Genomic DNA, 26150 nt, shown 5'->3' with positions numbered 1-26150 from the left:
ACCAACAAAAAATGACACAAATGACTGCGCATGCTCAACTCGAGGGGAAGCATGAAGTTTGGGGTTCCCAAAAACACGTACACTTTGATTTTTTCAATTATAATTAGACAGGGCCAAATGGTTTTTCTCCAAAGTTTGTATGGAGAATTAGTGCTGTTCGCTATTCCCCCGACGAACCGCCCTTATTCTCCCTACAAATTTTGGAGGAAACCCGTTCGGCCCTGTCTAATTATACTTGAAAAATTGAAAGTGTACATGTTTTTGGGGACCCCAAACTTCATGCTTCCCCTCGAGATGAGCCTGCACAGAAATTTTGTTGGTCGGTGTTATCTTTGATACTTCACCAAGAATACAATGTTTATGATTTTTTAACCACCTTGTTTATTACTTCAATTGTAATTATTAAATTAAAATGGTTTGAAACAATCATTGAAAAATTACATCATTTTATCCCAAAATTTGGGAGGGGTGCCAAATTTATGCTTCGCCAAGGGCGCCTTGGACCCAAGGTACGGCTCTGTCATATTTGTAATCTGCCAAAAAGCTTTTACATGTAGAAAAAAAATAATTTGTTTTCTTATGAAAACTATTCGACTCCCTTTTGCTTTAAGAATATGTAATGAATAAAAAATAAGTTTAGCAACTTTTGCTTATGTACTGAAGCATTACGAACGGTAGATGTGCTGGTAATTAATGTTTCACAATCAAACCATTATTCCCAGTAAAAACATTTAAAAAGCCCCAGCACCGTTCCAGAACTGACCATTTCTAAGGGGGAGTGTGATCCCTGGAAAGGGACCAAAAGCCCTGAAACGCAAAAGGGGTGCAAATTTACTCCACGAAAATACGCTGTTCCATTAGCATAAACATCTATTAAATATTTCCCATTATGGGAGAACGTCGGTGTGTGTGCGCGCAGCGCACGGTGAGCAAAAGTACTCGTTTTTATTTTGTGCATTTACACCGAAAAACACCACCCCCTTCTTTCCACGCTCCTTTTATTTCACGACCAACGAGAGAGGGCATTTCGAGTTGATTTAGGTTGCAGGGTTGGAGAGGGAGAGTAAAAAAATAAAGCTCCCAGCGAAAGTACCAGGAATAATGAGCAAAAATAATATTTCCCATCAAGCTTTCCACCCGACTGGCGGTGTAAACACACCTCTGGCTGCTGGGGAAAAAGTTAGCACGGGGAGCTTTTTGGAAGTAATGTTTTTTTTTTTTTCCTAAAAAAACACACACACTCACTTATGGAAGCAAGGATTTGAGATACCGTCAGTGGGGGTGACATTGGGTCTGGGGGGTGAGATTGGGTCAAAGTGATTTTTTACGGATTATACAATTTCTCAGATTCTTCTCAATGAAACTAAATTCTGTTTAAAGAGTTGTGTAGGGGACATCATAAGAAGACTTCGCTAAAAAAATCTCGTTCCTAGAACAAATCCTGTTATTTTGGCAGCTGTCTAAAGTTGAGGTACGTTTTAGGCCAAAAATGACCTCTCGAAAAATCATTTTTCTAATATTTTTGTTGGAATTGCTCGAAAACTACCCAAATGTTAAAAAATCTTCACTTCAAACATTGTAGCATGTCAATACGATTCCCTCGAACAAGAAACGCTGTTGGATGACTTGTTTTTACCATATCGTTGTATTGGAGCATCATTTAAGTTTCATTTGACCCAATGTCACCCCCTCTAAGGGGTGAGATTGGGTCAATTTTCAAACTATTGGCATTTAAGGTAGTGTTCATCAAAATCCACCATATTTTGGAAAAATGTTAGTAAACTATCTAAGAACACATCTACGTTGAAAGATTTTCGATGTTATTTAAATTGTTTTTGTTATTAAGAAATTACGAGAGGTGTATCGTTTTTTGACCCATAGTCACCCCCACTGACGGTAGCGAGGGGTTCGGGTCGGGAAATTACACGCGGAAAATCCGGCTTTTGTGGTTGACGCTAATTATTCTAATGAGCTTACTTTTGCACTCACTGTACCTTGTACTGGTTGAAACAGGAAAAAACAAAAATTAAAAATTTAATAATCACCTTGATGTAGGAGCTGGAATTTGAGCAGTGGAATATAATGAGTAGGAAATATACAAGAAAAACACTTCAAGGGAAATCGGTTGGTCTCAATTTTTAAAAGTGTAGCATTGGTTCTACTGAAAAAAAAAGATTCGACAAAGAAATAAAAAAAAATCTACTCATTGATACTTGCTGATAGTTAAAATTTTGTTAGGGTGGTTTCATAGACTTTTTTTATAAATTAAGCATTTTCAAATTAAGATATCTCCCCTTTTGAATGCAATCTGGCGCTTAAAATTTGGCCATCGCTTTTTCGAGATATTTTAGTTTAAAATTTTCACCTTTTTTAACCTTAAAATGGCTGTTAGCCACAAGGCCAAATTGACTTGTCAGAAAATAAAAATCTATGTTTTCTAGAGCTCTTGAAGAACCCGGAACTTTACTTTTCTCTTAAACTTAAGTCTGGATTGCTACGTTAAAAAAAAACTGTTTTTTTTATGTTGGTGTCTTGGACAATGTTGCTTGGATTGGCAAGCCCAAAAACTATTTAGAAGACAAAAAAATCCCAAAAATATTCCTGAAAAGTTCGATTTTCAAAACCACCCTAACCATGAACCATCCAAGGGACCATCCATAAACCACGAGGATACTGTTTTGGAAATGTCAACCGTGGACAATTGTCCATTAAAAAAAATCTTTTTTGTAAAGTCATGATTCGAAATATGGACACTTAGTAGCATATAATTTTTGTTTTGGTTGGCAAAAAATCATGGCATAAGTTGGAAATGAAGAATTATCAGCAGATATAGTACATTCAACAGTCAATTTTATGGGAATGCCTGCAAAATATGTGTTTTCTAGCCATTTTTCATAAGAGTTTTTAAATTAAAATGACTTATTGTGCTTCGAATCCCGGACAATGATAAAAGCTGATTCGAGATCCAGACCACAGAGTAACTCAGAGTTACCCGCGCAGGGGTAAATAACACGGGAACAACATATTTTGGTATTACTTGGCATAATAACAAATACCAAAATGTGCCCTTGGTTGCCCAGTAATAGATGGTATAATACCAAGAAATCATACCAAAAAACTGTATGGGGAAGACCAAAGCAATACCAAAACGTGCCATTCCAAGATCAAATGGACACCAGACAAACAACAACTTTCCAGGTAAATAAAAATCTCATTGGACAAAAAACAATGAGAATTCTCTATAGGATTACAGCGGGAATTCAATTTGGCTAATGGGATTGCAATGAGAAATGGGTAGAATTTTGATGCTATATTTAAATCCTTCGAAAAGGCAGGAAAACGAAGTCTAGCTTGGAGAGCCAAAAAATATCAGGTAAAGAAAACTAGAGGAATACTGGAATCGAACTCATGACAGGTACGGTGCAGACGCCATTTTAGCTACCCGTTTAACAACTGAGCTATTAACGCTTGTGGAAAACGAGCTGCTGCTGCATCAACATGTTTTAGCTGCAGGCAAAAATATCAGGAAATTCAATTAAAAAGAAACAAACTAAACCTAAAGGCTATAGCCCAGGCAGCGTGGCATTTTTCGTGGGATTTTCGAGGATGCATGACTCCAACTGAATAGGATTCAACACAAATCCAATATTAAAAGGATTTTAGAACGAAGTCCGAAAACCACATGCATACCAACATTTTGGTATTGAAAGAGTTATTTTATCAAATAACTAAGATTGACATTTTATCAAATTGACAAAGATTGATTTTGAGTTTATAGATTATATGACGAAAGAGGCACACAATGTTAGGTAAAATCCATTCTAAAATTTGAAATTTTTCACGTTGAACATATTGTTGTTGTAAAGTTAGTCGTCTAAATATATAACTGTTTTTCTTATCATTTTCAAATGTTTCAGCATACTTTTAGGAATGTTGAACATCATTTAAAATAGATTTTTTTATGAATCACCTTTATTTTATAATATTTTTATTTAAAGAACCTTTACAATACCAATGTATGGTATTCCCTAATTTATAAAGATCATTAAATGACATTTTTAGTCTAAAATAAAATAGTTGGCTTAAATTTGGAGTAGATTTGCGTTTTTAGGCATGAAAGTAAGTAACAATATGTAAAAATTCGACATTTTCTTGAAATTTGTCCAATAACAAAACAATACCAACATTTGGTATAATACCACAGATTGGTATCAACTTACACTTTCGACATTTATTCAAGGGCTCGCGTAAACCAAAATTTGGTATTGTTATTTACCCATGCTCGGGTACCACTGCCTCTTGATTTTTGGTTCAACTTTGTGGTACATCGCAGGTACATCGCACGCCTGCTACCAGCAAACCTTATGGAGCCAAAAAATAAAAAGACTCTTCTTCGGACTGGTCACTCTGGGTTACTCTGTGTCCGGACGCTCGTTTTGCCTTCCTCACTGAGGTAAGGCTATAATCCTGCTCGAAAAATGAACTTATGAAAAACAGCTCGTAGACCTATATTCATGTATACCTATCGACTCAGAATCGAAAACTGAACAATATCTGTGTGTGTGTGTGTGTGTGTGTGTGTGTATGTGTGTGCGTATTCACCTTGGTGCTCAAAATTCTTGCCAAGTTTTCTCGGCACTGGCTGATCCGATTTGAGTAAAATAAGTTGCATTCGATTCGTTTTGGTGCCCCATACTGCACTATTGAATTGTTTGAAGATCCGATAAATAGTTCAAAAGTTACGTATAAAAAAGTGTCAGAGATGCGAATCAGGTGCTGGAATTTTGATGCTGGATCTCACTTATCTATATGTCAGGATCTATCATCCGACCTATCGTTGGTTAGGTAATCAAAAGATCTTTCCAATGAGTCCAAAACATTGAAGATCTGGCAACCCTGTCTGAAGTTATGACCACTTAAGTGATATTAATGTACTTTTTTGAAGCTATATCCGGATCCATCATCCGACCAATTGGTTGGTTAGGTAATCAAAAGACCTTTCCAATGAGTCCAAAACATTGAAGATCTGGCAACCTTGTCTCGAGATATGACCACTAATGTGATATTTTTATACTTTATTTTTTTAATTCCTAAGCTTTGTCCGGATCCATCATCCGACCCATCGTTGGTTAGGTTATGAGTTTTTTGAAGATCTGGCAACGCTCAGTTTCAAGTTATGACCGCTTAAGTGACATTTGTGTATTTTTTTATTGTGGAATAGATGGAATTTGTGTCCAAACTCATCATATCACCAAATGTTGATAAAAAGTGAGGAAGGCACCAACCACATAGGTGGATTAAGTTAGTTTTTTCTTACGAATCGCACAAATTTTGGCTGAAATTTTAGTGAATGGCATTTTTCTGTCAACATCAAAACAATCGATATTTTGTTTAAAAATTAGCTTGAATTTAAGGAAATCAGAACCAAAAATTTCTGTAATGCCTTCCTGGTGCTTCAGACGCCTATGAAATATTTCAGTGAAACGTTTCACACTTTTGGTAAACTCATATTTTTATTTTATTTAATTGGTTTGGCATTGACTACAGCATAACATAAACATTCTGGAGTGGGTATAACACCGTTTGTATCACAATTTACAAGGCAACCTATGTGGCATCGGAAAGGGCATACAATTTCCGATCTTTTGATACCCATACATCTAGGTTTTCTATACAACCCACGTTTTTAAATACCTGGGCACAAAGTAAGTTTGATCCACGAGAACAAAAATTACGAAAGTCCATACATTTTTGGCAGGTTGCTCAAACGAAACCATAACAACGTTTTTGCCTAGGTGTTTAAAAACGTGGGTTTATAGAAAACCTAGATGTATGGGTATCAAAAGATCGGAAATTTTATGCCCTTTCCGATTCCACATAGGTTGACTTGTGAATTGTGGACCGGTTCGGATGCCGGCGGATTTTCCGACGACGAAATTCCAACGAAAAATATATTCTAGCGATACAAAGACCCCAAACGATGTTATACTCACACCAAAATGTTTATTTAGCAATTCTATGGTAATATATTGACATTTAGTTGAATTAAAAGTTTACAACATTAAGTTTAGTTAAGTTTTATATAGAATTTCCAGAGTTATATAAACTTGTATACTAAGTAGTTAGTTAACTTTATGTTCAATCCAAATTATTTTTTAAATTAGTAAAGGATGCCTACTTGGAGTTGGGAGACTGGATTTAAGGTGATTTGTTAACAATTTTTTTATTTATGTTTATTTTTCGAAAGGTGTACAAACTTTGTTATTATTTTTTGTTATTTTAACAGCTAATCCGATCATCACAATAACAGTTCGAGGTATTCTTCCATTACAAAAAAATGTAATTCCAAAGTTGTTTTGGCTTTCAACCAATAACAAAATTGATAAGATAACGCAAACTGTTATTAAACCCTTATGCAAAAATGGATTTTTCAAGAAGTTTCCGTAACGCTTCCTGTTATTTTAACAGTATTTGTTATTGAAATGGCATGAATTTTGTTATTACCGTCTGCCCGGGAAGAACATAAAATTTCCCAAAAAATTACATGTCCCAAAAAAATTTACAATCGAGTAACGAAAAATGGCACAATTTTCGCCACTATTTTTATCCTTATTTTAGATGCAAAATACGTTTTTTCGGAATTCGGAGTACGCCATCAAATCGGGCGTCTAATTTTACATAAAGATCTCTTTGACACCAAATTTCCAAACCGTCGCCATTTCAGGCTGCTAATTATTGAAAAACAAGCATGTCCAAAAATGTAAGGGGTTTAACTCGTTTAACCGCCCCTGGAGCTCGGTTTCGTGATCAGGGACAAAAGTTACCCTTTAGGACAAAGTTTCATGCAAATCGAAGAGAGGTCGGGGCACCTTTTTCCGATTTCGTGCGAGTTGGCGGAGAATTACCCCTTTACAAAGTGCAAGGTTTAAAAATTAAGAATCTGCTTTTTCTTGGGTGTCATCTGGTAGCCTTGGAAATAAACCTTATTTCCAATAAATGTGAATCGGAGATTTCGACAAATTTTCCACGAAACATTTCGACACAAATAAAAATTATGCGTGAAAACACCTTTTTCAAGCAACTCTTATTGGTGCACTGCCGCCAAGGAAGTCGTTGTCTCCTTGTTAGAAAATTTCAAAATTGCGGACTCAATCCTGCAACAATCGTACTGTTGAAATAGTCAAATTTTGTTGTAAATTATGTTGTAGGCAGCACTTTAGGGTGCGTTCTTTTATTACGTAATGCAGTCGGAGGGGAGGGACATTTTTAAAATTTGTACGTAAATTTTGTTATGAGGGGGTGAGAGGGGATCTAAAAATCCGTTTTTCGCGTTACGTAATAAAAGAACTCATTCTTATGAGATGAATCAAAATTATAGCAATAGCACATGAAAAGCACATTTTTATGTATTTGTAATGATTTTCGAGTTACCGTTTCTATTTTATCTACGGCTTTGCCAAAGTCACTAAATTGATTAAAAAAATTCTTCTTAAGATTGAGGGTTTTAAATAGTTGCTCATTATTTTTTTAAGGAAACTGAATTGGATAACTTGTTCATAGGGAAGGTCATCAAAATAGCCGCAATTTTGAAAAATTGCTTATTCCATGTAAATGTGGTGGTCTAGATCGATAAATTAATTGTAAATTGAAAACATTTGTTTTGAAAATTTACTGTCAAATTTCTGATTGTAAGATATTTAGCAAAACTCGATGGAAGCAACAGCATCTTATCGTTTTTTCTAATTCTTCAACAACATTTTCACTCTGCCCAGCCAAATCTGCTCCAAAGGAGCCCCACTCAGATTAGCATTCATCCGGTGATCCCTTTTAACTGGATTTATTGCACCGAAAAATGGTCAACATCAGTCGGTGGACTGCTAACAACTTGCGTTCCGAAAAAAGGATCCGCAATCAATTCGATGCTCTTGGAAATGAAGCAACCCATCCATAAAAACCAACAGTACCCTTGCTCCCATGGTCTGGATTCAAGGGTCATCGTCATACTCCTCCAGTCGTCGGCCTTAAGTGCTCGTCACTTGAAACGATCTTAAAAGAGAAATTAAATTCTTTGCATGACAAGTTTTCCCCTTCAAATTTTGCAGCCGGACTTTTTAATCCGTTTGCAAAAAAATATATAATGACTCTGGTGGTTAACCGTTTTTTTCCGCCACCCTCAACAAACTGACGCTCGGCGGTTGAAGTCCCGTGGGGATAGCTTCCGAAAATTCAACTTGAAAGAAAGTCGCTGTAATTTGGAACTACTAATGATGTTTCTTCTTCTATTTTTGCAGACTTCCGAGGACGGCAACAGCACCACGTCCTCGCTGGCCATCACGCCGACCCGGGACGACCACGGCAAAACGCTCACCTGCCGGGCCACCAACGAGCTGGTCAAGCGCGGCACCAAGGAGACCGCCATCAAGCTGAACGTGTTCTGTGAGTACTCTCTCGGCTGAACTGTTCGGTTCGGGAAGGTGGGGCAAGACGACCATATGGGGCAAGAGGAACAATCGCTCGTACGGCCGTAATTTTTACAATTTTGATTATTTCCAGTATGAGGAATTGTTGCTAGCAATGCAATTAGCTGATTCTACTACCACATAACCGCCAAAACGACGTAAACGCCACGGAGCATAAATTTAAATGAAGTTTTTTTCAAAACCTTTGTTTTCTTATAATATTTGGAAAGTACAAAATAAGGCTTAGGGTTCGTTTTAAGGCTCATTTTATCAAAATGCTATTTTTTCCTAGAACAGTAGTGTCCCTTCGAATGACTTGCACCTATTATAAAGTATGATTTAACTTTTGGTTAGTTTTGTTGAGAGCTTTTAAAATATCTTGTTCAGGTGGGGCAAGTGTACCATATGGATTTTTAGTATGGAAAAATACGAATTGCTGTAACAACATACTTTATTGCAAAATAAATACATAAAAGTACTTAAAAACTGATAAACAATTGTTAAAAAAAATTGTCTATCCAAAATATAGTGATATTCTGAAAATTTACTATTTATCATCTAGGTAATATTTTTTTTCGTAAAAACGATCAAATTTTGAGTAAAATATTATTATTATTTAATCTAAAAATGAAAGAAACGTTCCAAAACATTCTAATCTGATGAATTTAAGTGATACATTTCAATTGTCAGCAAATTAACATGTATTTTCATGCATTGTTCCTCTTGCCCCAACGGGTTGTTCGTCTTGCCCCACTAGTTGAGTAGAACGTACAGAAAATCAAAAATTTTCAAATCAATTTTATACATTGAAAAACAGGATTTTTCAAAAACTTTTTCTATCAAAGTCTTAGCCAAGACCTAGAATAAGACGATTATAATAAAATCCGACAGATTGTTTTACTTTTTCAATGGGTTATAACGAGCATTTCCTTAGCTTGTTACACTTGCCCCACTTTCCCCTACTGGTTAAACGGTATTTCTCAATGGGCGAGTGACGATTTTGACAGGCAATGTACTTTGGGACAATCTCAACGCCCAGGCCAAATGTCACCCCCACTACGGTACAATACGATCAACTGATTCCCTCAAACTAAACCAACAAAATCACTTCGAACTCGAACCGCGCCAACCCACTAACTGGAATTAATTCAAAACCAATAATTGATGGCAATCACTACAAATCACTACACTACTCGTTCAGAGCTCTTCCACCCTCTCATGAAACGGTTGCTGTTCCACAAGCCGCCAAAAAACACAGATTTAATTGCTGTACCAAGGAGGAGGAGGTGGAAAACTTTGCCTTGCAATGTTTTGGGCCTTTTCCCCAGCTAAACCAGAACCCCACCCAACCGTGATTGATTACACCCAAAGAGACACACACATCGCAGTGGTGATGGTGTGTTTGCTCTAACTCGAAGCAAGTTTTAGCCAAAGTTTTCCTTCCCTTTGGGGGAGGCTCCTCAGAATTTTGTTCGGGGTGGAGGCTTTCGAATCTGTTTTGGCTACGAACAAGTCATTTGGAAGTTACGTACGGCCCATGAACCATTGGTCATGTGTTTGTGCAGCCACGGGTGCGGTCAAATGGAGCTTAGTCAAACAAAATAGACACACACTTACTTTTACCTCCCCGACCACCTTCACCTAAAAGGGCAGCAACTTTACAGTTCCGGAACGAGGCCTCTCCCCACTCCTCGTGGCTGGAAAGTCGTCGGGACCGGGGTCCCGGTCAACGTCAATTTGAGATTAGATAAAGCTATAACGCCGGGTTGACCCCAGTTTTTTTTTCTTGCGGAAGCCGCCTCTACGTCAAGGGTTCTTGGGCGGAATCTATTTTTTACCGAGTTTTCACGATTTGTCCGAGTGTTTTTTTCGAAAGCCGTATTTGTACCTGGATCAACAGGATCTAAACGAGACTGGACCCGGGGACCCTGATTTAATTTACCTGTGGGCCGCAGCACAACCGGAACGGGACAGTGACCAGCGAATTGGTGTTTGAGAGGGGACAGGAACGTCAGTTAACTTGAACGAGTTGAAAATGGCGTTGGTTCTCACACATTTGCTTTACATTTTGTGTGTGTCTTAATAACTTTTTGACTGAAATTTTGTAAATGTGTGCTCAAACTTGAAAAAAAAATTGAAATCATTGAAATCACACAAGGAAAATAAACATAGAAAATCAAAACCTCTAACCTGAGAACAGATTTTTGATATTTTTTTTTCGAATTTTTAGAACAAAAAAAAATATATACGCTCTTTTTTCACAAAATTACCTTTTTTTTGTTATTCGCGGTAAAAAATACTAACAAACGCAAAACTTTTTTTTTCAAGAAACTCGTTTTTGGATACATGATTTAAATAACAAATAAATTTTTTAATAAATAAATAAATGGCATCATTTGAGCTACGACACAACTTAATCATACTAAATTTTGCAGTGTTGCCAATTTTTCGAAGAAAAAAATCACAACCCGGGCAGACGGTAAAAAAAATTCATGCCATTTCAATAACAAATACTGTTAAAATAACAGACATGGATGCTTCTTGAAAAATCAATTTTGGCATGAGAGTTGAATAACAGTTTCTGTTATCATAACAAAATTTGTTATTGGTCTGATATTTGTTAAAAGCCAAAACAACTTGAGAATAACATTTTTGCCTTTCTTACAAATCTTAACAAATTCGTGCACGGCGAGGATTCGTCCCAGGATAAAATCCTATTACTAAATTGAAGGTTTAGATGCACTCTTTCGATTGAATTTTGGCCCGAAACCCGGAACTTAAAGTCTGATTTTTGAGAGCTCTTTTTCTGAAATACATCCCGAATAGACGGTAATAACTAAATTCATGCCATTTCAATAACAAAAACTGTTAAAATAACAGAAAGTGTTATGGAATATTCTTGCAAAATCCATTTTTGCATAACAGTTCAATAACAGTTTATGTTATCATAACAAAATTTGTTATTGGTCTGATATTGATTGAAAGCCAGAACTTGGGAATAACATTTTTTGTTATGGAAGAATACCTCCAATTGTTATTGGGATGATCGGATTAGTTGTTAAAATAACAAAAAATAATAACAAAGATTTGTTCGAAGAATAACTTAAAATGATATTAGTCTGTTATTACAATAACAATCCAATAACAAAAAAATCATAACGGCGAATAACAAATCTTGTTATAAATAACATAAAATGTTATTGGCCTAGTATTTTCAAATAACAAAAAATGTTATTCCCACGTTATTTCCGTCTGCTCGGGATGAGCGATGTCTGTATCCGCTCTTAAAAAATTGTGTCTTCCATCACTGGAAAACCGCTCGTAAAACCCACAATTTTTATAAATCAGATCTGTAGTCGTGGGGTCGGAGACGAACATTTTATTTTTCGATTCACAATTTTCGACCAGTAAATGTGGTCAAAGCCATTTTTAGAGGTATTTTTTGGACTATTTTACAGATAACACTATCAAATTAAAAGAATTCAGTTTCAAACAAAAAGCCATTCGAAAACATGCGCCATAAACTGCTTGGGCCCAAAATTTGAAGCATTTCCAAAATGTATTTCCAGAGATATAGCCATTTTAGTGTTTTTCGTCTTATTTTTACCCTATTTTTCCTATTAAATTTTTGGATTTATACAAAATCATATACTGAACATCAAATTCGAAGTCCCGGCTCGTTCTCGCTCGAAAGCTCGACAAGTCGTCAAGTCGAAGCTTCAACGCCAGCGCTTTTACGCTTGCGCGTTTTACGCTGCGCGTGAAAGTGTTCTTTCTGGATTCTCATAATAGATCGATAAAGTGCAATAGCGATACATATTTTTTTAAGTTAATCATAGACTAACAATAAAGACTGAGTTCCCTTTATTTTTTTTTTAATAATGTCAATCCAATATGTTTTTCTTAATTAAATTTAAATATCATGCGACAAATAATGTACCTCTGAAATAAAAAAAATGGCATTTGAGGTTTAGCCTAGAAGATTCGAAGCTTTAGGTAAAATTCTCACTGGGTGGTATCATTATGTTTCTGAAAAATTAATTGCACCAATATATTTCTCGGAGTTTTAACATTTTGTAAGAAAGGCTCTATTTCACCTCTGGTGATATTAAATCGGGTTTTTGTTATAGAAGAATACCTCCAACTTTTATTGGGATGATCGGATTAGTTGTTAAAATAACGAAAAATAATAACAAAGATTTGTTCGACGAATTACTTAAAATGTTATTAGTCTGTTATTACAATAACAATCCAATAACAAAAAAATCATTTCGACGAATAACAAATCTTGTTATAAATAACATAAAATGTTACTGGCCTAGTATTTTCAAACATCAAACAAATTTATTCCCAAGTTTTTTTCCGTCTGCTCGGGTTATAAAAAAATGTGGAAAAATTCAAACAATTTTTAATTTTTTTCAAATTTAAGAAGGAAATTTGTGTCAAAAAGTACTACACGAAAAAATGATTTCGTGCACCATTTTCAAGTAATAGTCACAAATTATTTTTCGAATCGTTACCTTGTTAACCTGCAATTTTTAAAGAGATTAGAAAATTACCTTTAAATTAGATTCAAAAACGTTTAAGAAAAGCAAACAAGAAATATTTATTGCGTATGATTTATAATGTCATAAAAATTAAACTGTCATATTTTTTTTCGTTATTTTGAATAAAAATAATCAAAACTTCAAATCTCTCCTGTTATTTAAAAAACACCCATTTAACAAAAAAAAAATATATAAAATTTGTTTTTCTTGTTTTTTATTTTTTTGGAAATTCTCCGCCAACTCACACGAAAACGAAAAAAAAATGCCACGACTCCTCTTCATTTTCCGTGAAACTTTACTCTAATAAGTTATTTTGGTCGCTGATTACGAATCCAAGGTCAATTTTTTTCAATATCTCGTGACGGTGTGGCAGTACGACCCTTTTCATTTTTCTGGATTTTTACTAAGACACATTTTTCAATGATTTGTAGCTCGAAACCGTGAAGAGATAGAAATTTGGTGTCAAAGGAACTTTTGTGTCAGTGGCACTTTTGTATAAAATTGGACGCCTGATTTGATGGCTTACTCAAAATATTAAAAAAAAACAATTTTCCTTAAAAAAAACTGTAAAAATCGCTGCCATTTCTCGTGACTCAACCGCTAAAACCGTGAGAAATGTCATTTTATGGAAAAATCTTATGTACTTTTTGAATCTGTAATAACCCAAAAGGGTATTTTTTTCATTCAGAACATTTTTTTTTCATTTAAAAATAAAGTGTTTTTTTGTAACTGCAGGGTTATTTTTTAGAGTGTAATAATAATCGAAAATATTGTAGAGCAGACAATAACAAACATTTTATATATAAACATATGGATTTTTTATGTCAGCTTCACGGGTTATCAGAATTTTACAAAAAAGTTTTTTTTGTTTTTTGTTTTTTTTTTGTTTTTTGTTTTTTGTTTTTTGTTTTTTTTTTGTTTTTTGTTTTTTTTTTGTTTTTTGTTTTTTGTTTTTTGTTTTTTGTTTTTTGTTTTTTGTTTTTTGTTTTTTGTTTTTTGTTTTTTGTTTTTTGTTTTTTGTTTTTTGTTTTTTGTTTTTTGTTTTTTGTTTTTTGTTTTTTGTTTTTTGTTTTTTGTTTTTTGTTTTTTGTTTTTTGTTTTTTGTTTTTTGTTTTTTGTTTTTTGTTTTTTGTTTTTTGTTTTTTGTTTTTTGTTTTTTGTTTTTTGTTTTTTGTTTTTTGTTTTTTGTTTTTTGTTTTTTGTTTTTTGTTTTTTGTTTTTTGTTTTTTGTTTTTTGTTTTTTGTTTTTTGTTTTTTGTTTTTTGTTTTTTGTTTTTTGTTTTTTGTTTTTTGTTTTTTGTTTTTTGTTTTTTGTTTTTTGTTTTTTGTTTTTTGTTTTTTGTTTTTTGTTTTTTGTTTTTTGTTTTTTGTTTTTTGTTTTTTGTTTTTTGTTTTTTGTTTTTTGTTTTTTGTTTTTTGTTTTTTGTTTTTTGTTTTTTGTTTTTTGTTTTTTGTTTTTTGTTTTTTGTTTTTTGTTTTTTGTTTTTTGTTTTTTGTTTTTTGTTTTTTGTTTTTTGTTTTTTGTTTTTTGTTTTTTGTTTTTTGTTTTTGTTTTTTGTTTTTTGTTTTTTGTTTTTTGTTTTTTGTTTTTTGTTTTTTGTTTTTTGTTTTTTGTTTTTTGTTTTTTGTTTTTTGTTTTTTGTTTTTTGTTTTTTGTTTTTTGTTTTTTGTTTTTTGTTTTTTGTTTTTTGTTTTTTGTTTTTTGTTTTTTGTTTTTTGTTTTTTGTTTTTTGTTTTTTGTTTTTTGTTTTTTGTTTTTTGTTTTTTGTTTTTTGTTTTTTGTTTTTTGTTTTTTGTTTTTTGTTTTTTGTTTTTTGTTTTTTGTTTTTTGTTTTTTGTTTTTTGTTTTTTGTTTTTTGTTTTTTGTTTTTTGTTTTTTGTTTTTGTTTTTTGTTTTTTGTTTTTTGTTTTTTGTTTTTTGTTTTTTGTTTTTTGTTTTTTGTTTTTTGTTTTTTGTTTTTTGTTTTTTGTTTTTTGTTTTTTGTTTTTTGTTTTTTGTTTTTTGTTTTTTGTTTTTTGTTTTTTGTTTTTTGTTTTTTGTTTTTTGTTTTTTGTTTTTTGTTTTTTGTTTTTTGTTTTTTGTTTTTTGTTTTTTGTTTTTTGTTTTTTGTTTTTTGTTTTTTGTTTTTTGTTTTTTGTTTTTTGTTTTTTGTTTTTTGTTTTTTGTTTTTTGTTTTTTGTTTTTTGTTTTTTGTTTTTTGTTTTTTGTTTTTTGTTTTTTGTTTTTTGTTTTTTGTTTTTTGTTTTTTGTTTTTTGTTTTTTGTTTTTTGTTTTTTGTTTTTTGTTTTTTGTTTTTTGTTTTTTGTTTTTTGTTTTTTGTTTTTTGTTTTTTGTTTTTTGTTTTTTGTTTTTTGTTTTTTGTTTTTTGTTTTTTTGTTTTTTGTTTTTTGTTTTTTGTTTTTTGTTTTTTGTTTTTTGTTTTTTGTTTTTTGTTTTTTGTTTTTTGTTTTTTGTTTTTTGTTTTTTGTTTTTTGTTTTTTGTTTTTTGTTTTTTGTTTTTTGTTTTTTGTTTTTTGTTTTTTGTTTTTTGTTTTTTGTTTTTTGTTTTTTGTTTTTTGTTTTTTGTTTTTTGTTTTTTGTTTTTTGTTTTTTGTTTTTTGTTTTTTGTTTTTTGTTTTTTGTTTTTTGTTTTTTGTTTTTTGTTTTTTGTTTTTTGTTTTTTGTTTTTTGTTTTTTGTTTTTTGTTTTTTGTTTTTTGTTTTTTGTTTTTTGTTTTTTGTTTTTTTGTTTTTTGTTTTTTGTTTTTTGTTTTTTGTTTTTTGTTTTTTGTTTTTTGTTTTTTGTTTTTTGTTTTTTGTTTTTTGTTTTTTGTTTTTTGTTTTTTGTTTTTTGTTTTTTGTTTTTTGTTTTTTGTTTTTTGTTTTTTGTTTTTTGTTTTTTGTTTTTTGTTTTTTGTTTTTTGTTTTTTGTTTTTTGTTTTTTGTTTTTTGTTTTTTGTTTTTTGTTTTTTGTTTTTTGTTTTATGTTTTTTGTTTTTTGTTTTTTGTTTTTTGTTTTTTGTTTTTTGTTTTTTGTTTTTTGTTTTTTGTTTTTTTGTTTTTTGTTTTTTGTTTTTTGTTTTTTGTTTTTTGTTTTTTGTTTTTTGTTTTTTTGTTTTTTGTTTTTTGTTTTTTGTTTTTTGTTTTTTGTTTTTTGTTTTTTGTTTTTTGTTTTTTGTTTTTTGTTTTTTGTTTTTTGTTTTTTGTTTTTTGTTTTTTGTTTTTTGTTTTTTGTTTTTTGTTTTTTGTTTTTTGTTTTTTGTTTTTTGTTTTTTGTTTTTTGTTTTTTGTTTTTTGTTTTTTGTTTTTTGTTTTTTGTTTTTTGTTTTTTGTTTTTTTTTTTTTGTTTTTTTATTATAAGAACCCCTGGCTTAAGAAATGAATAAAGATGGTCAAGCAAGACAGTCCCGTTTCTCGGAAATTTGCAGAATAAAACCCGAAGCACGAGCTGTGAATTTGGATAAATTTGACCATTTCGCAGGTGAGTGAAATGGAAATCTGTCTTTTCGGAAAGGTATCTACTCCTCCTCCTTGGAAAAGCCATAATTGAAAATAAAAGCGCTTGAAGTGGGGTGAAGGAAAATGACGAGAAACAAAATGTCACCCTCCCTAAATAGACGGACAGGTGGTTGATCCGTTTGAACTTTGGAAAGGGTGGGGGACAAAACAACAAAGAACGGCGGGTCAATACGGTTGTGGAATAAATTGTCCGTTCAATTCTACGGGGAAAGGGTTGCTTTCGCTGGTCATGACCAAACGGACCAAGACGAAGAAAAATGAGGTTAACCTTTTTTTTCGGCGTCGGAGGGGCCAAAGTGTAAAAGGCTATCCGTTTTCGGATTTTTTTTTCGTCTTACCAACAGATAAAGAGATAAGGCATAAAATTAAACGATCCATTTGCATTTGAAAGAGGGCAACCGGCCGGCGGCGGCCTTTTGAAGTTACCTGGACCCGGACCGGATGCTTAGGTCGCTTGTGGAAACTTTATATTCTTGGCTGAATGCTCATCTCTGCCGCCCAGAAAGTAAAAAAAATGACTTGAAGGACATCCTGAGTGATGGGCACAATTTTGAGCATTCAACAGCGGAACGTCGTGAAATTAATTGTGGACGGAACTATGGCAGATGATTAGATTTTTTTTCAGGACATTACATTTTGTTTATTTGCACCGTCTTCGACTGAGGTCGCACAGACTGAATAACTTAAAACTAACATAAAAATAAACATGTTCTAACACAGGAATACATAAAATACGTCACAGTTGAAGGGTACGAATTCTACATTTAAAACGTTCTCTAGCCATTCCAGGTTCAAACTCGTTCGAAACACTGTTGAAGATGCGACAGCAACGTCCGATGGGTCGGTTGTAACCATAGAGCGTACGGTGGAAGGGAATCCTTAGTAGGGGCTGGTTCCTCAGCACTCGTACTGGCCTGTGCACGTTTATTTCTTCTCGCAGCTGGGAGCAATCGATGCGGCCCGTCAGAAGATCGAAAACAAACATCCGTTGATGAAAAGTTCGTCGCTGTTCGAGAGACTCCATGCCGAGCAGAGCACACCTGTCACTGTAGCTTGTTTGCCATACATCGTTCCTCCAGGGTAGACGGCGCAGGGCGTACAGAGTAAAGCGACGCTGAACTTTCTCAATCCGGTCCCGTTGATTAGCATGGTGAGGTGCCCATACCTGCACTGCATACTCCAGGGTGCTTCTGACCAAACTGACGAAGAGTGTTTTGAGGGCGTGGATATTCTCGAAGTCAGCAGTGTTGCGTCGAAGAAACCCCAGCATCGCAAATGCTTTGGCTGTAGTAGCGGCGACGTGTTCCGAGAAGTTTAGTTTCCGGTCAATCAGCAGGCCGAGGTCCCTGATTGAAGAAACCCTGTCAAGGTCAATGGAGCTGAATGAATACGCGAACACGGTTGGGACAGCTGATCTGGTGAAACTTATGCATTTGCATTTGGCGGGGTTCACTTTCATCCCGTTGAGGTTGCACCATTCGCGGATGGCTTCGATGTCCTGTTGGAGGGCGACGCAGTCGATGACGGAATTGATCTCACGAAAAACCTTCAAATCATCCGCATATAACAGCTTCTGGGACTGGAGCCGTTGACAGATGTCGTTAACAAACAAGATAAATATTAGCGGCCCTAGATGGCTCCCTTGCGGCACACCGGATGTGATGGAGAACCTCCTGGAGACAACAGCACCGAGACGCACGTAACCTTGTCTTCCACATAAATACGACGAGAGCCACACAGTCAGCCAGCTAGGAAAACCCAAACGATTAAGTTTTGTTACAGCTAACACATGAGGAACGGTGTCGAACGCCTTGGAAAAATCAAAGTAGATCGTGTCGGTCTGCTTTCGCTTTTCCAGGTTAGCATTCAGCGCGCTGACGTACGCCATCAGGTTCGTAACCGTTGACCGTTTTTTTACGAAACCATGCTGGAAAGTAGACACAATTTCTTGGGCGGCCGAGTACATCCCCTTGTGTATTAGCACTTCGAAGACCTTGGGCAGGCAGGACAGGATGGAGATTGGCCTATAATTCTCCGCATTCAGTGTACTGCCTGATTTATGAATGGGAGTTATTGCTGCCAGCTTCCATTCGTCGGGGAAAACGCCTTCGGACAGGGAGCGGTTGAAGATGGTGCTGATAGGTCTGGCGAATGAACTGGAGAGCTCCTTGATGAACGCAGGCGGAAGTCGATCGGGCCCGGCACCCTTCGCAGGATCGATGGCGTTCAAAGCCGTTTCTACCTCAGCTTGAGTGAAATCTGGCCGAGGGAGGTCGATGTCAAACGTCCGGAGCGTGTCTAGGTAAGTGGCACTAGCAGTAGGCGTCACGGTATCATAAACACTGCTGAAGAAGTCGGCGAAGAAGTTTGCTGCGTCAACTGGATTATCCGCAGAACGGCCGTTGTGCGAGATCTTCGTGGGATGTACACTGGAACGTTTTCTTCCTTTTATGTAGCTCCAGAAAGATGGTGGATTGTCCTCAACGTCTGCTTCAACCCGGCTCAGATACTCTCGGTACCGCAAATCTTGCAGTGCTTCGTACTCGGCTTCCAATGTTTCCACAATTGCGTTATTTTCGGGCGTACTGGCTCGAAATAACCTTTTCCGAGCTTTCCGCAGTATGTTCCGACTGTGTCGAAGGTCTGCAGTCCACCAAGGAAGCTTTCCAGTGCGAGTACAAGAAATTCTCCTCATTGGCACAAATTGCTGTATGAGGTTGTAAACAACATCGTAAAACGTCGCAGTCGAACCGTTTGTGTCTTGGTCGCGTAGAAGAGTATCCCAGTCGACGGAGTTGAGCGCTTCAGACACTCGTACGTAGTCGCAGTTACTAAAGTCTGGTTCGAAACCGGGCAGCGGACTTGACTCACTGGCGCCAGCATGGAAGACGGCCTTCAAAACGAACGCTTTGTGGTGTCGGTCAGTTTTCAGAATAGGAGTAGGAGGTTCGATGAGCTCAACGGAGTTCACGTCGTTGACAAAGGCCAGGTCAAGCGTCCTTCCGTTAACATTCGTGAGCGAGCAGACTTGTTGAAGTCCGGTTGAGACGACATTTTCAGTCAGCGCTAACTCTTGCTCAGATGACGCGTTCAGTGGGATCAGGCAGTTCAAGTCGTCGTCAAAGTACCACGAAAGATGAGGCAGGTTGTAGTCACCGGTGACGATGACTGAGTCATCATGCGCAGAAAGGTCCAATAGTTCCTGAACAGCGGCTCCGTGCGAGACATATATGTCAGGGTCACTGTTTGGTCTGATGTAGATACAGCAGACGAGGATGTGATGGTTATGGACCTTGACGCGAACCGCGACTTGTTCCAAGTGTTCGTATCCTTCCGAAACCACACGTGTACACGCGTGTACAGGTGACTTCCTAACGGCGATAAGTACGCCACCTCCTCTTCTACGGTCGCTGGTCCGAGCACTACGATCTTGCCGGAAGATGGTGTAGTTCGGTGATAGCTCAGCATCCACTATGTCGTCACTCAGCCACGTTTCCGTTAACGCGATCACATCGTAGTCACTGCTGGCAAGGGCTAGGAAAAACTGCTTGCTTTTTGAACGCATTCCGCCAGCATTCTGGTAGTAGACAGTGGCGAAACTGGACGATCTGGTACGATTGCCAACCGAGGCGTTTTGCTGCAATTGATTGAGATTCAGTGCGGGGCCACATGAACTAGCACTAGAGTACTCGCCTGAGAGTTGAGGTCGGAAGTCCCCGCTACCATGTCCGTTCACAGGGCCGGGACGTCTCTGTTGGCTCGTTCTTAAACCGATGCTGGAACAGGTGGGTGGCTCGACTGTGTACGGCGGGCGGGGACATTCCTCGTTACTTTGCAGCGTGCGTCCCGGCGTCGTCGTGTGCGGCATTCTGGAACCGGATGGATTATCGCGAAGATTTGCTGGGTCTTGATGAAAATGTGGGAGCGTACGTCTCGAGGTCTCGGCGCCGTCAGCTCGATGAGACGACATGGTTTCGTGGATGAGGTTGGTAGCTGAACTGTAGGATGGTTCGAGCTCTGCGTTGGCCGCCGTTAGCGTCAAAATTCTGGAAACCGGGAGATTATCAGGAGGAGAGACGGTTCTTGACGAGATTGTGTACTTGCCTGGTTGAGAGGCCTGGAAGACACCGACCACAGGGCCGGGACGACTCAGCCAACAGGAACAGATGGTACGGCAGCATAACGAAGATGGCACACCTGTGGCGGGGCAGCGGGGATCTTCCAAAAGGCCGTAGTACATGCGTCCCGTGGTTGTCAAGTCGATGTCATGCTGGGATGATACAGGATCACTGACGAAATCTCGGAGCACGAACCTGGTCAAAATCGAACTCGCGAATCGCAACACCGGTAGGCCAGGTTTCCGCTTGGAGAGCCACATCTCTTGTTTCATCGGGCAGAAGAACTCGGAACGACACGAACGGCAGCTTGGTCACATCCACGTCTTTCTTGACCAGCCTTATCACTTTGGGGGCCACTTCAAGCCCAAGGCACTCCTGAGTCATTTCTGCGATGTCGTCGACGGAATGACTGTGGTGAAGACGGCCCAGGTACATCCAAAACTGCTCACGTTCATCAACCACTGTTTTGATTTCTCGTTGAACAGTACGCGTCCCACAGATGGTCTTCACTTTCTCCCGTGGTGGCTAATGTTGTTCGTATTGTTCATCTTCTCGGAGACGTTTGGAACCCGGCTCATAAGATAGTGACCCCGAGCCAACTATCCCAGCGTAACTGCTATTCGGACCGTTGTCCAACCGCTTGGATAGCTCAGACACTATGCCGCTTAATTTATCCACGACCTCAACGAGCTTCGCAGACTCACCTGCGGGGGCAGTGACCTCGTCTGTTTCCATTGCCTGCAGCAGGTTATCGAAACGTCCATTGCAATTGTCGCACAACCAGAACAAGTTGCTGGTGTTTTTCACAATGGCATCGAAAGTCGGTCGATTCAGGCCAGAGATGCAGGACCTGTGGAAGTCCGATTTGCAACAGCGACACGCGATCCTCTCGATCCCGGTGATCTCAGCCTCGCACTTTTTGCAGCTGGGAGCCATCTCGCGAGTGCTACTGGAGCAGGTGTTCTTTCTCCAACAAACGGGTTCGACGGTCACTAATTAACTGCACTCCAACGAATTGTGACGACGGGTACTTTCCGACACGGTTTGAGTGTGGTTAATTTTAGTAAAAAGTAGTGAAAAATAGTAAAAATTGCAAAAAACTATGCACAGCACAGATACTTGATGTAAACAAACGTTAGGGTGATCAAGGATTCTGAAGACAAATTAATTGGTTGTCTACGTTTTCGCAAGCATTAAAAATGATTTAATTTGCCTTACCTTGAATTCGCGCAACTTAAAACGATAATTTTCATTATAACAATGAAACACACTACACACTTCTAGACATTGGCTGACCTTTTTCGTGTACAAGACTGACGTGTGCCATCATCGTCTTTCCACGGGAAACTGAGACTAGCTCAAACCTAAACAAGGCCGAGAGAATGAACATGTAAGAAAATCACAACACAATCATTTGTTTCACTCCATCAAGCACCCCTCACTGTTGCTGGATTCGGATAGTACAACGGTACACCACAACACACCCCCTGTACGGCACAGCCGCGCCTCGAACGTCGTTGCAAGCTTAATCAAGAACCCAATGTAGTGTGTCATCGTCGTGGCACTGTAGGCCAAAATTGCATGATTTGGGCATTTTGTTTTTCAGCAAAAGCCTTTCAACTTGTCGTCGGAAAACTCCTTTTTTGGCTGTGTAGAACTGTCTTGGCTGAAATTACCAAGAACCGTCAACTTTAACACTAACTACACCGCGGTCATCAACGGCGTCAACAACAACCGTACAGACTGATGACCATCAGACTGCAAATGTCACCGCATAGGTTGCAAACGCTAATGAGTGTGACTTTGTGTGGTTGCGTGTAATGATTGTGTTTTTGTGTGATTTTGTGTGACTGAAAGTGACTGTGTGTGATTGTTTAGAACTGTATGTGACTTTGTGTGATGGTGTGTGACTTTGTGCATTTCCATCATAAACATCGTGGGCCCTGAACAAAGACAAAACTTTTCAATTCGTTAATTTTTGAATACCATTATATTTTTTTATTGCAATCATATAACGGTATGTAAGGAACAAAAAATACGTACATCTTTAGTTTAAGATTCTTCCATCGCTGCAGGGGACTGTTCACGTCTCGAGTTTCCTGAAACAGCATGGCGCGTAGTCGTTTCAGGAAGTATTTTTTTATTCGCGAAAAACGGGTTCATTCTTTCTTGTTTCATACTTTTTCAAGCATCACAAAAGAAAGAAAGAAAAATCGATGCTCAAAAAAAAAAGAGAGAGAGTCTGTCAAGGTACAAGAAAGCTAGCACATTCTGAAGTCAACCTACTTTTGCCATCTGCAAACTTGTCAACTCTGTATTATTAGCTCGCTATTGTGCCGCTGACTGGGGAGCACGAGTAGCCTGGTTTTTGCTACACAGCTAAAAAAGTAGTAATCCAGCTGCGTGTAAAAGGCATGTGTGTAAAATAAATATTGCATTATTTTATGCAATTTTATGTGATTTTACACCCTGAAATATCTAGCCCATCAGTATGGGAAACCTACTTGACCGAAATGTCAAGCTCATATATGCGTTTACCTTACAGCTTTTCATCGGTCTGATGGCCGAGTGAGCTAAGGCGCCAGTCCTTACTGTTGGTGCTGGGTTTGAATCCCGTCGGTTGCAACTTTTTTTTGTGTTTGCAATAATTGTACATGCAGTGTGTAATATTAAGTGTTTATTTTGACGAAGGTGATGTGCATGCTATTGCATGCGATTTTACCATAGGATTTTTTGCTGAGTAGGCTTTCCGGGGTTCAGCAAAGTTTCCGAAAGAGTGTGCAGTTTGCGTCATGGTCATTTGTATTGTGTTAGTTTGATACATCATTGGAACATAATTAATGTTTATTTAATAATATTTATATAACTGTTTTCAACACAAAAGTTTGTAATTTCCAAATATTTCTTAATGATTATTGCAGTGAAAAAATCTATTTCAAACAAAAGAAATTAATTTCGACAATTGCGTCAGTAAAAAAGGGATAATCGCGATTTTTTTGCTTTCAAAACTTTTGAAACTTTTTTATTTTAAATCTACCATTATAGACAAATTTGTAAGAGGTAAATTTGGAAGGTTTAATTTTGGAAAGTTGAATATAACCTCTTTTACGGTGTAATTTTACCACAATTTAGACTGAAAAAGTGGCGTTACATAAGGAAAGTGGTAAAATTACACATTTTGAGAGGCAAAATTAAACATTTTTTCTGACATAAAAGATGTACCCCTTCCCAGCTGTGATATTACCATGATTTTTGTTACTGTGTATCATTGCACACTGTGACAGGGTGACAAGAAAAATTGAAAATTTTGGAAAATCTTCCCGGGCAGACGGTAATAACAAAATGCATGCTTTTTCAATAACTAATACTGTTAAAATAACAAAAAGTGTTATGGAGTCTTCTTGATAAATCAATTTTTGCATAAGGGTTTAATAACAGTTTGTGTTATTATAACATATTTTGTTATTGATCTGATATTGTTTGAAAGCCAAAACAACTTTGGAATAACATTTTTTGTTATGGAAGAATACCGCCAACTGTTATTGGGATGGACGCATTAGTTGTTAAAATAACAAAAAATAATAACAAAGATTTGTTCGAAGAATAAATAATAGTAGTTTATGCAACAAGTTGCAAAAAGAAGATTTTTTCAGCACGAGTCGTACATTTATCCAACGAGGTTCACCGAGTTGGATAAATACGACGAGTGCTGAAAAAATCAAGTTTTGCAACGAGTTCCATACAACATTTTTTGCTATTCCGAAAAACACCCATTGAGTAAAATTATAAATCAAATTTTCATGTATTTTGTCAATAAATCGTTTGAATCAAAAAAATGTTGAAAAGTGTTACTTTTCGAAACAAGTGCTGAAAAGTTCAACTTTTCAGCACCCATTTCAGTGCTGAAAAGTAGAACTTTTCAGCATTTATTTTGAAAAGTGTTGCTATTCGATTCTGTTATTTTTGGTACAGAAAAGTAGGCTATTTCGTCGTTCAAGAATGACAGGAAAAGTAAGTAGTTTCACGATGGAGTTGCAAAAAAATGTTTTTAGTCTGTTATTACAATAACAAACTAATAACATAAAATTCATAACGACGAATAACAAATCTTGTTATAAATAACGTAAAATGTTATTGGCCTAGTATTTTCAAATAACAAAAAATGTTATTACTAAGTTTTTTCCGTCTGCTCGAGTTTAGAGATACCTTCTGGCTTGATTTTTTGTGTAAAAATAAGTAACTGTGTCAATTTTGAGCCAAATCAGTTAAGGTTTTAGAGTCGCTATTGATCGTTGAAGTTTGTATGGAAAAAATCGCAAAAATGTGTATGGAAAAGCAAAAAAAATATATAATTTAACTAAAAGATGGTGACAATTGTCTCGGATCATTGTCTTATAAGGGTGATAAGAAAGAAATCAACATCAGAGATACCTTCTGACTCGATTCTTTACGCAAAAATAAGTAAATATGTAAATTTTGAGCCATATCGGTTCAGGTTTAAGGGTCACTATACATCGTTAAAGTTGGTAGAAAATAATCTTTTCATACAAAATGTCTTCTTTAAAACGCTTATAACTAATCAGTGTTAACTCAGATCGTTTCAAATCGACAAATTTTTCCAAAACAAACTTTTTCCAAACTTTGTTTGGAGTACAGTTATTTAGTCGACTCTCTTCGTGTCAACATTGATGGGATTTTCAAAGTAAGACAATCCTTTTTGAAGATTCTGTCAACTGTTATCAACCTTCGACAGTCTACAACCAAAAAAAAACAAGACCTTTGCGCTCAGTATCAGGTCGATTCCATTTTGCGGTGCGGGTGTCCCAAACCCCGACGACCCGTCGTAAATTATCATATTTACACGAGAGAGCGCCATTAAACTGACACAAGTCATGTTAAAGTGCCATAAATTTGTGATGATGTGTCGAAGTGTCCGGTGGGTGGGTTTGATGTGAGCCGGAAATAGATGCGAAATTCTTTGGAAAAAAAAACGTCAGTTGAACTATTTCTTTATCATAAACTCGAAAACTCGAATAAAATCTTTTTTCGAGAGAATTTTTCAACTAGAAAAAAGTAAACAAAAAGCCGTCGTTTCAATGTAGTGAAAGTAATCCCCTTGAAAATGGAGCGGTTTGACGTTCGGATTGGGTTGGAAATACGCGGGGAGGTCGAGTTGCAGATTTATTACCAACAGGTTTGAGGCAAGAAACCCGATCGATTTGAAGCGCCGCCATTCAACGGCAAGGGCAAATAAACAAATTGAGCTATATGAACGGACATTCGAGTGTGCACTTGCAGAAACATATTGAATGGGTTGTGGATATTGGACGCTGAATGTTACATGGCTGGAAAGACAATTTAATATCGAGTTTGCGTACATAATATGTGAGTGTGCGAGCGTTTGTTTGAAGAGGGAGCAATCAGTTTTCAATATTCCAGCTATACGATGGTATTTTCTATCATTCAACTGTATCGGTTTGTATCCAGGGTTATTGAAAATGGAGCCATTCAATGGATGGGAATGAAAC

General features: G+C 36.4%; 1 protein-coding gene across 1 annotated transcript in view; it reads left to right on the top strand.

The window, feature by feature from the left end:
- Positions 1-26150, top strand: part of LOC120432165 (hemicentin-2) — a 786150-nt gene that overhangs the window by 503522 nt on the left and 256478 nt on the right. The window contains exon 9 of the mRNA XM_052710374.1: positions 8292-8436. Within this exon, the coding sequence (XP_052566334.1) occupies positions 8292-8436 (145 nt within the window). The remainder of the gene's footprint in view (positions 1-8291; positions 8437-26150) is intronic.

Source organism: Culex pipiens, chromosome 3 (genome assembly GCF_016801865.2).
Source record: "Culex pipiens pallens isolate TS chromosome 3, TS_CPP_V2, whole genome shotgun sequence".
Taxonomy (NCBI): Eukaryota; Metazoa; Arthropoda; class Insecta; order Diptera; family Culicidae; genus Culex; species Culex pipiens.
This window is presented reverse-complemented; position numbering and strand designations above follow the sequence as displayed.